General features: G+C 41.8%; 1 protein-coding gene across 2 annotated transcripts in view; it reads right to left on the bottom strand.

Moving 5' to 3' along the window:
• Positions 1-408: 408 nt before the first annotated feature.
• The window catches only part of PNCK (pregnancy up-regulated nonubiquitous CaM kinase), a 52,791-nt gene continuing 41,561 nt past the window's right edge, over positions 409-11,638 (bottom strand). The window contains exons 5-12 of one of the 2 annotated variants that reach the window (XM_044305462.1): positions 11,158-11,296; positions 9,814-9,937; positions 8,369-8,444; positions 7,262-7,374; positions 5,520-5,598; positions 3,147-3,234; positions 1,927-2,049; positions 409-1,547 (exon numbers count right to left, since the gene is read on the bottom strand). In XM_044305462.1, the coding sequence (XP_044161397.1) occupies positions 1,933-2,049; positions 3,147-3,234; positions 5,520-5,598; positions 7,262-7,374; positions 8,369-8,444; positions 9,814-9,937; positions 11,158-11,296 (736 nt within the window). In that variant the 3' untranslated portion in view covers positions 409-1,547; positions 1,927-1,932. Of the gene's footprint in view, positions 1,548-1,567; positions 1,829-1,926; positions 2,050-3,146; positions 3,235-5,519; positions 5,599-7,261; positions 7,375-8,368; positions 8,445-9,813; positions 9,938-11,157; positions 11,297-11,638 lie in introns of those variants that run through there. The other variant, XM_044305463.1, reaches the window with a different exon arrangement.

The raw sequence follows: 11,638 nt of genomic DNA, 5'->3' as shown, positions 1-11,638 counted from the left end.
GGAAGTATAACATTACACCGGCCTTTGGGGTGTGAGGGCTGGTAACTACTTGGTTGGATAGTCAGCCAGCCTATGCCATGATGCCAGCAACAAGCAGTGTTTTTTTTTTTTTGGGGGGGGGGGGGGGGCGCCACAAGGTTATCTCGCACAGGGCGCCTGAACACCTAAGGCCGGCCCTGATTATGTTGAGTTCTGCTCTGTTCTTATCTGGGTTTGTGTCTAAGTAATAGCAGATATATCTCCCATGTAAGTTGATGTATGGCTCCAGATGTGAAGTGAATCCTTATATGGAAGTTACTTGATGCTCAAAGCCCCATCTTGTCTCGCTTGATTTACATAAGTTTATATATAACGATATTTAATGTATAGGGGAGGGGGGAAGAAAAACTGACGCGTTTCACATTACAATTTACAGGTCAGCACTTGCATTTAATATATTACAGTCAAATCACAGGAGTACACTCTTCCAGAGACTAAATCACAGTCCTAATACACCAATATCTATGTGTTTCATAATGACACCAGAAGCCTAAGCACACTTTTAAAATTTTTGGCACATCTTCACTGGGGGCAAAGGGTTTTCGATGATTGTTGGTGAGTCCACAAAGTGTTTTAGGAAAGTGTCTCAACATAGATGTCTCATCTTGACAAAGAAGCATGGAGGATCTCTAGGTCTGTGGCTTGGCACAAAGACCTCGGGGGTTTACAATGAAGGCAACACTTTTCCACTAGAACTTACACAGTCAAGACATCCAAACCCAACGAAAATTCAGCTCATGATCTTCCCAGCCTCCCAGGTCCCGATCATTTTGTCTTCAGGGTAATTGTTTTAATTTTCAGTCTTTGCTCTTTCATGTCTCATCTATGATTTGTCCTTTAACTTTGAGACACTTGTGATTCAATCACCATTCTTGGGGGAAACCTACGTTATTAGAAGAGAATGTTGAAAAGTAATTTCTGAGTAATGTTAAATTAACCTTGGCATTGACTATGTTATATGAAGAGAACTGCAATGGCAGTAGTGACCAGTCAGGTTCTTGGGTACCAGATATGGCTTTAGTTACTTTTAACTTTATGTTGCATATGATCTCAGAAACCTTCAATGAGGACCATTAAGTCCTCATTATGGAAGGTCCAGAGTCCTGATTTTAGTAACACAAGAAAGGGGCTTCAGAAATGGACTTATGAAGAATATCACAGTGCAATGTTCCTGGTTCCATGGTCATCTTCAGAATTGCTCACTGCGATGGAGTATTGAATACCCAGCAGGTGAATCCTCTTTGACTTCTTCTGGCCCTTTGAATGAGGAGACAATGGGAATCAAAAATACTGAAGTGATGATTGTGCTCCATCTCAGTAACCTCTCAATAAACTGCTGGAGGGGCAGGAAGTTATAAGGGGCCGTGGTGGGCTAAGGGAAGAACAGCCATTGGCCACTGAAGGCATCATGCAGACAGGTGTCACCACAAGCTCATGCAAGGGTGTAGTGCCCGACATGGAGATCCCTGGTACGAGGGTACTCCAGACGTCAAGTCTTTACTTTCCAGCTGTGAAGAAAGAGGAAAGCGAAAACAGAATGTTAATAGGCAGCTCCTTGACATGCCAATAGAAAAGCATTCCTTACATATCGTTCTAAAATGGCAGAAGTGGAGTTAGAAAAAAATCATTAGCATTTCCAATAACTTGTCTTAGACTCTTCAGATGGATAGTCCATAGGAGTGTCATTTTGGCCTTCATCAGTACGTATACATTTGTAGCTAGAATGATGTAGTGAACTATGCTATATGCAGAGGCATACCATCCGCTATAAATTTTGTAACACGGGAGCCTATGGGAGACAGATGTCAGAGGCAGATTATTTTTTAGGGACAAAATAAGGTTCCTCATCCAACACATGGTCCTCATTCTTCCTTACTATCACCTCACCTTTAATCACCATTTATCCTTCTCATCCGGGACAGCTTCTCCGTGTGTTTCTTCCGTTTCTGTCTCGGCGCTTTGACCCATCTTAGTGATATGGCGCAGAAATGATGTTGCGTTAAAGGCCCTCTGAATGGATACATGAAGAAATCATTTACCGTTACATCACTATGACTATATATCCATAAAATAATAAAAAGGACTTGTCAAACCCGAGAACAGGAAGTGGAGAGGAGTTGGGACCAATGCAGCAGCCGAAGAGCAGTGGGAGTTGCATGGTAAGGTAACCACTGTTATTTTACCCCACTTTGACCCCATAAAAATGAAGTCAGGGCAATTGGACTTGTATTTTCTCTTGAAGATGTTTCACTAGTCATTCTACTGGCTTTTTCGATAGTAATGAAATCTCCAGCATTAAATACTTCAGCATAACCTTTCATAATCAGTACAAGACCAAAGAACAAATGGAGGTAAGATGTTGATTGTATTTGCAATAGAGAAGCTATAAGGTGTGATTAAACGCCCTCGGGAGAGGTGCTAGAACAGCATTGAAAATGGCAGACAATAAATGGTGCACCCCTTCACCTATATTCAAACTTGGTTTATCCAACTCAACATAAATAGCTTCTTTTACACCTCTTTTAAACTAGCCTACTCCTGAGATTCCTGGTACAAGTTATTCTAATTGAGAAAACTGTGAGATGACTAGCAAAAAGTCTTCAAGAAAAAATACAACTTCTGACTTAGTACTACTGATATACCATGACCTTCTTGAATGAGAACCTTCACAAATATAGTGTACCATGATTTATTAATTTCAGATCACCTGTAAGCCCTGAGTTCCTAATACTAAGATATCTTCACTTCAATACTAAGCTCCAATACTAATTTGTGATGGAACTGTCCGATCTTATCATCAGAAGAAGAACAAGAACCTTATGAGTCTTTGTATGTCTATTTCTATTTCAGTCTCCAGAGTCATGAAACTACCAAACTTCTTCAGGACTTGCATATTGTCCAAAATAAGTTATTAAGCATATTTTATTATTGGAACAGTACTTTGGTAGACATGAACAGGTCATTCACACTCAACTAAACTGGGATCTTGTAGAAGATAGCTTCACTTTTCTTGCATTACATATTCCCTTAAAATTCGACAGGGGAGATTGACCATGTAATTTCCATATAATAATATCTGAAAGAACATCACTCTAGATTCAACTCACCTTCCATTGACTTCGGGCAAAATTTTTCTGGATCTGTTCACTTACTGACCCATGGATATCTCTTTCTAGAGCAGTGTCTCCAGAAATCCTGCAGAATATAAAGCAGATGATGTCATGCATCGTGTTTTTATTTAAAAAATATCCTACTCTTCTGTGTATACAGCTCCTATACAGACCCATGTGTCTCCGTGGTTACAGTCTACAAACAAAACCCTGTGTGTAGTCTGATCCTGCAGCTATATGAAAAACTTGGGCCAAGCTAGACGAGTTTGGTGGCTTCAGAGCTGTTTAAATAGAAAAAGCCATCACAAATTTTGGTATTGGCCAACCTTTTATAGGAACATTTTGTATTTTAGGTTTACTATAATGATGTATAATACCACTGAGGAGCCAAATTCATTGCTCTGGAAAGTCTCACCATGGACTATCTATGACTCACGTCTTCTGCTCCGGGACTGCCATTCCTGTATTACATCACATTTCTGTCTAATGATGGAGTTTTACTAGGAAGGGGGTTTATACAGTGAAATGGTCATCAAGTGGAAAGTCTTCATTAATCCAATAAATGTAAAAAGTAGGCTATTGTCTTCTATTTACTCATTACATAAAACATAAAAACTCTTTTCATTACAGTGACTCTCGAAACGCTCACAGAATGCAGTTTGAGCATGCCGGGAGACGTGCCAAGTAGCGCTGGGCCAGAGGATGCCAGCTTATTGTGATAGATGAAGATGTAGCTTTCAGATGCTGTTTCAATTCAAATAGAAGGGAAGAGAAACATTGGGGAAGGCAGATGATAATTAGCAGGAAAGTTAATGTGGTTGGTTTCTCCTACTTAGATCTCATGCACACGACCATGTCTGTGTTGAGGTCCTCAAGCCACGTTAAGATGATCATAGGGAAGACAAAGAACCCATACCACCCAATGTCCAAATCTCGAATTGTGAGACACTTTAACACCCAAATGGACTCTTTTTATTTAAATTTACTATAACCCCTTTTCTGGATTCATTTAAGGGACAGTGCCTTAAAAAAGGACTGTTCGGAGATATGAGGAACCTACTTTTACTCTGTTGCCCAAGAGTGAAGATACAACTGGAGTTGACCCTGTTGAACTGTTGAGGGTTCAAGTGCTGACACCCCCATCGATTACCAAAACGAAGCCAAGCACTGTGCCCCTCAGTTTCAGTTTAGCTACGCTAGGCTCCTAGAGGAGAGCGAGCATTGTATGGATTTATGGGCACAGAGCTCAGATGATTACACTTGCTCCTTCTTTTTGGCAATGAGTGTGGGTCTCCACACTCGACCCCCACCAATTAAAAGTACTGCCAGGTCGTATGACGTATTAGAAGTATGTTAAAATGATAGGTATCCTTTAAAGGGGTTTTCCAAGATTCTGATATCCGATCGGTGGGGGTCCAACTCCTCCCACCCCTGCCGATCAGCTGTTTGAAGAGGCTGGTGAGCGCTGTAGCCTCTTCCAAGGCCAGTTATGTCACGTTCATTAGTTACGTGGCCCAGGTGCAGCTCAGTTCCATTCAAGTGAATGAGTCTGAGCTGCAATACTAAGCATAGTCATTATCCAATTGACGGCGCTGTGCTTGAGAAGCTGTGAGGAGGCCTCAGTGCTCACCGGAGTGCTGCAGCCTCCTCAAACAGCTAACTGGTGGGGGTCCCGTCAACCTTATGTTGATGACCTATCCTGAGCATAGATCATCAATATCATAGTCTCAGAAAACCCCTTTAAAGTAAAAGAAAGCAAAAAGCTACAGAAAAAAGAAAAAGAAAATTGTAGTCATATAAAATGCACAAAAAGTCTTATAAAATGCACAAAAAGGCCCCCTATGCAGCACGATCCAGAAAGCTGAACCTGGAACCTGTTGTTCTCCTCCTGTTCTAATACTACAACCCCTAGCATGCCTTCATTTGACAGGATAATCTTGAAGCTTTGGTTCAACAAAAGCTGGAGAGCTGCAGATCATTAAAGGGGTTGTATGAAACAAAGGTGCCTGCTTTTTTACCCTGAAAACAACACTCTTGCCCATTGGTTGCATCTGGTATTGCAACGCAGCTATATTGACTTGAATGAAGCAGAGTTGCAATATCAAGTACAACCAGCAGACAAGAGCGGCACTGTCAACCGTGTCAAAATTTTCAGGTATGGCAAAGCAATCTGATGAAAGCTACTGCACTCTATCCGCCTGTCTGTTGGCACAGGACTGTGACACGTGAGAATAGTGGAGGGTAAGAAGAGACTTTTGTTCTCAGAGTTTATATTGTAGCTTCTCTGCATATCTTGGCTGGATGCCTGGAAACTAGGACGACCGTGATATGATCGTGGATGCAGGAGCAGACGAAGGCTCAGCGTCTTACCATGGATGCTGCAGCGCCTGCTCGCAGGTAAACCTCTTCTCTGGCTCCCTCTCCAGCAGGTGTCGGATGAAATCTTTGGCTGGAAAACAGATTAGGAGTAGTTGCCACAAAGTGATCATAGCGACCCTGTGGTATACGGCTGTTCACAATTGCCTGTATGATATTCATGACCGTGCTGCTCTAAACTGCAAGTGGACAGGATAAGGATAAGTTTCTCTTAAAGGTTTTGGTCAATAAATTTAGGGACTCTATAATGAAAAGCTACACCAATTTCTAATATACGTCTTATTTCAGTTCCTCACCCTTTCAATATCTCTACTTGCTGACTGGAAATGGAAACATTGATTGTTTACATTACGAGAGTTAACACTTCTGATCATGACACGTGTGGTTGTCCTCTTTAGGACCTCTGATCCTGACACATGTGGTTGTCCTCTTTAGGACCTCTGATCCTGACACATGTGGTTGTCCTCTTTAGGACCTCTGATCCCGACACATGTGGTTGTCCTCTTTAAGACCTCTGATCCTGACACGTGTGGTTGTCCTCTTTAAGACCTCTGATCCCGACACATGTGGTTGTCCTCTTTAGGACCTCTAATTCTGACACATTTGTCAAAAGGGCCTCCTAATGATCAATTGTAATCTATGGGTGAACCTAAGAAGACGTGTGAAGCACCACATGTGAAATAAGGTATTACAATTAAAATCAAATGTGTTGAGTCCCCCGAAGCAAGAGACACTCCCAACCCAAGTTATCAATAATTAATTAACACTGTTCTCTCTTGTGATATAATATGCACCATTATGAGTTGGGCAGGATAAGGCCGGTAACTGGCTGCAGAGGCTCATGTGACCCCTATTTGTGACCATGCCAGAAGTTTACATGTGGGGACCAGAGTGAGGCGAAGGGAGCGATGGACTGACGGAGCTGGAACTGAGAGATCGGGAGCAAGAAAGGGTAGGTTCAAACCTCTGTTAAACAGATCAAGCAGAATAGTCTACTGGACTATCCGGATACTGCCGTTCACTGATGGACTCCATTGAGTATAATGGAATCCGTCCACTTGCCAGCACAAGTGCCGGTTTTCGGACAGACAAAAAACATTGTATGCAACGGTTTTTGACCTACCAAAAAACAGCATTTCTCAGTGAACCGCAGAATCCAGCAAGTCCGGATCTGGTGATTTTCTGCTGGAACAGCCTGTTGGATTTATTTAACGGAGGTGTGAACCTACCCTAAGTATGCTTGAGACCACAGCTTTGACAGGGAGGGGGGGGATTTGCTTTAAAAAGGTGAAGAAGTGAACCCCTTAAAAATAGAAAACCATCCCAAATCAAAAGAAATGACTAAGATTCCTTCATATTACACCTGTGTTTTTCTTCCAGAAGCACCTATCAAGGAACCAGTCCCCCCTATAAGCCTCCTGTGAAGGAACCTCTAGGAGCACTGACACCTCAATCCCCAGGAAATCTCATTATTTCATCTATTCCAGGTAAGATTTTTTTTTCCCTCTGCCTTAAACCTTTATTACTTAAAATGTTCTTGGTTCTGACTGGCGGTAGAAAGGTTATCCTTTTACACTGAAGTACTGTAGTTAAAACACTCGGCTCAAAGTGTCAGAAACATGAGATGAAAAGTTCTGTTCTTCAGCCACGGCTGCCAAGATGTTAGGAGATTTTCACAAACGTTTTTCTGGAGAAGAAATCCACACGAGAAGACGATTGGACAGAAAGGTTTTTACCTGATTCGGAAATATCATCCCAGTACGGGGAGTCGAATTCATACTCTGCCTTTAGGATCTGATTGAACAGTTCGGAGTCATTTTCGTCATAGAATGGTGGATATCCGCAAAGTCTGGAGAACGGTACAAGCAGCGACATATTTGACATCAATATCTTAACCTGAATCATAATAGTTGGTATTATGGCCAGCTTTACTTTATATTTTTTCTCCTTATACATAGGAGGAGGCCCCACACCTGTCTGACCCAGGGTCATCCACATATCTCAATCCCTAAAACTGACCATGCACATTAGATGGAGGTTAGCCAAATCAACTGATTTTGGTGGGATCAGTTGACCAACTAATGTGTATAGGAGCGCCTAATCTTCTTACCATGGCAGATGTTTGAAGAGATAAGGATCAGCCATTTGGATTTTAACTGCCCAATCCTTATGTTCTTCAGGGACCAGAGGTATCAGTCTCCCCTTTTTCATACACAACACATACATGCCTCACAATGGGATCTGTGAAGAGACCAATACGTTCCTCTTCCGTGCCACTCCTTCCCAACCTTCATGGCTGTCTTCGGTAGACTTTTGGTCTCCGCCTGTAAACTTCCTGCACTGACAATGTCACATTCAGCGCTGCATCCAATGGCTGGCCTCAACTGTGACATGTCCTTGAACCGCACATTACTGCCTCTTTGGGACATGTCACCACTGAGGCCAGTCGTTGGCTGCAGCAGCACATATGACTCTGTCTGTGCAGGAAGTTTACAAGTGGGGACTGGAAGTCCTCTGAAGACAAGCTGGCGGGGAGCTGGTAAGTATAGCTATCTTCACAGGTCCCACTAGGGGGCAATTAAAAATAAATCCTGGACCACCTCTATAAGATATTGATAAAAAGACAGAGTAACTAGACAGACCCCTTTTAGAAGGAATATCTTTTACAGTGCATACTTTTGGAATTCAAACTTTCTATTGATCGGGAGTCATACATATTCATGGCCCCAACCATTCGGTGGGCCAGCAATTTTACCCAGAAGTGCCTTTGTTTCCATATAGTGTAGACCTGAATTATTATTTTTTTTTATATGTAAAGGGTAGGATCCTTGAGAGATACTTACAAAATGTATGAGATGACCCCAATGGCCCAAACATCCACAGCTTTTCCATATGGCTTCTGCTCCAGGAGTTCAGGAGCTGCAAACATCAGAGATAAGAATAGTAAATGGGGTCTATACGAGCTTACAATACACCAGCTCCTGTATAATCTCTTATCACACAACTGCTATCCAACAACCCAGTACTGAGGTTCACTTCTGGAAGAGCTACACACGTCAGCTATACACACATGCCCCCATAGCAGACATTAAAGACTAAGTTCTGCCAAGTTTTGATTTCTAATATTATATGCATATGGCTGTATTTTGGGTCCGCATCCGATCCACTTTTTCTGCGGATCACACACGCGCCCATTCATTTAACTAAATTATAGAATATGTCCTATTCTTTGTGGCATGTACATGGACGGTATCCGTATTTTGTAAATCCCGGATGAACCCCTAAAGGCTATGTACACCTTCGGAGGCAATTTTTTTATTATTGCTTTGTGCTCATTTTGAGCTAAAAATCTTTTTTTAAGTTGGTCTTTATAAAAAAAAAATATGTAACCCCTGTCTTTGTGCAGTCTTGAGTTTCTCTAGTAGCAGGATCAGAATTTTCTCTCTATTCCGTCAGGCAGCTCAGCTGACGGGCTCCTTATTTCTGCTCTTTGACATTATTAACACTCATTATAGCTCAGTCCTTATCTTACTGGTAAGAATGTGGCAGAATAAGTGTTTATGACTTTTTAGTAATTTAGAGATAAAACCCTTATTGATGACCGACACAAAGGGAAAATAAAAAGTACCATTCACACAGCTAAATAAATAGTTCACCCTTTTGACAGAATGGCTCAATATTTTTAATAAAGACTAATTAAAAAAATGATTTTAGCCCAAAATGAGTAAAAGGCAATTATTTAAAAAAAAATCCCACAAAGGTGTACATAGCCTTTAACGCTACAGTGTATTACATCTTCCATAATGTCTTAAAGGGGTTGTTTCATCTGGGACATTAATAGCATATCGCTAGGATATACCATCAATTTCAGATAGGTGCAGGTTCCACCTTTGGGACCCGCTCCTATCTCCAAAACGGGGCCCCTGAAGTGGAGGAGAGCATACCGTGCAAGCGCTGAATGCTCTCCATCCATTGCTTCGGGAGTTCCAAAAACAGGCGGTTAAGCCCTAAGCTGTTTTTGAAAGTCCCATAGGAGTGAATGGAGAGCCGATTGTACAAGCGTGGCCACCTCTCTATTCACCGCTATGGGACTGTCGAAATATTCGAGTTGGCAATCAATTATTTTTGGAACTTCCACTAGGGCGAAGGGAGGGTGACCGCGTGTGTTATGGAGATAGGAATGGGTTCCAGAGGTGAAACCTGCATCTATCTGACATTGATCGATATGCCATCAATGTCCCAGATGGCCCAGCCCCTTTGAAAACCACTGGATGAGTTGAGTCCTTACCCACATAACCTGGTGTCCCACAAGCCGTGGCCATCATTCCACCATCTTCTATCTTTGAGAGGCCAAAGTCGCTGATCATGATCTTTGAGTCCTCAAAGGGAGTTGCATAGAGCAGGTTTTCAGGCTAAAAGTTTAGAAGACAATGAAAAATGGTTGTTGGTGGAGTTATGAAGGAAGCAGCATGGCGGATAAATGTAGCGTATGAACAATATTTTGGATAGCCACCTACAGGTGGCACTAGACAGACAATCTTCTACAGTAGGTATAAAATTATTTTAAATAAAAAATTGAATACTTTTTTAAATACATTACCTTATTTTTTTAGATCCTTAAAAGGTAACTGTCATGTTTTCTTTAAAAAAAAATCAATTTTAGTATATGTTCCTGCTGCAGCAGCAACATGCATAAAGCAATCTTTAGTTTCTTCACATACCACTGTTTTCCTTGAGTTTTTCCCTTAGTTACGGCTGTTTAAACATTTACAATATGAGGACCTTCTCAAGATGGCTTCTCTGCCAGTTCTCTGAGGCCAAAACTGCTTTCTCTCACTTCCCATACACACTTGCTGTAGCCAGCAGCTCCCTGCCAGCCAATCAGATTGGATTACTGAGAGACACGCCTCCTCACTCTGAAGCCTAATGCAGGCATGCAGTGTGGAAGACCGCCCCTCTGTCTTCTGTTTATACTAAAAGGGAGACAGACAAGCCATAGCAATGGTCTTTTAAGGTAGCAGTAGAAATGGACAGAGGACATTAATGAAAGCAGTTATTATAAGGTAATTACAGATCTTTTGACAATCATTGACAGACTAACACAGGTATACATGCCTAGCTCTAATAAACTGTAAAATAAATAAAAATATGACAGTTACCCTTTAATTATGGACTGTATTATACTCCAGAGCATCATTCACAAGTCTTCTGGCCTCAGAGCTAAAATCTCAAAGAATTCCATTTTGCTTAAGCTCATAATACAGTATAATGCACATAGTTCCACTGCATTATAAAAGCTAAGGTAAGCTATTAAGGATGCGTCTGTCAGCATGCCTGTTGGCTGACAGAATTTTGAATTCAGCTCTGAAGTATAATAGAAGCTGAAACTCAAGATCCGGACAAGATAAGGAATGCAATGTATTTATAAAGTATGTAGATCAGTGTAATGCAGGGATCAGCAACCTTCGGCACTCCAGCTGTCGTGAAACTAAAATTCCCAGCATGCTCAATTCATGCTCCATGGGAGTTTTGATAAGAGCAGAGCAGGTATGTAATGCTGAGAGTCGTAGTTTCACAACAGCTGGAGTGCCGGAGGTATAAACCATGATGTGTTTCTATTGCTATCCAATACCTTCAAGTCACGGTGCACAATTCCCATATTGTGTAAGTATTGGACAGCATCCAGGACTTGTCGGATAAGCTGACTGGCATCCTTCTCTGTGTAATATCCCCGCTCGATGATACGATCGAAGAGCTCACCGCCTGTGACACTGTGAGATATGGAGATGTCATGATTCAGGCTGGAGTCACAGCAGCAGGCCATGAATTAGCCGGCCCTCAAAGCCGGTGGGATTACAGCACAGGAATTTCTCGGCATGTGAGTCACTCAGTGTAGCCGCTGTGTGAATGTGGATTAAATACGCTTCTGCCAGGAACCCATAGGCAGTATATAATGAAACCTGCCCAGGTCACATAATCCACTCTGTTCCTATCTAATTTAAAGCCACAAGCTAACATTTCGTACATACCCTGCAGAACAGATGTCTTGAAGATATTCTTCTAGGAAGAAATTTTCCTTTCACGATGAGTCATTTTTTTTAATTTAAACATCT

This window comes from Bufo gargarizans, chromosome 9 (genome assembly GCF_014858855.1).
Source record: "Bufo gargarizans isolate SCDJY-AF-19 chromosome 9, ASM1485885v1, whole genome shotgun sequence".
Taxonomy (NCBI): domain Eukaryota; kingdom Metazoa; phylum Chordata; class Amphibia; order Anura; family Bufonidae; genus Bufo; species Bufo gargarizans.
Note: the sequence above shows the minus strand (reverse complement) of the source record. Positions and strands in the feature narration are given on the sequence as shown.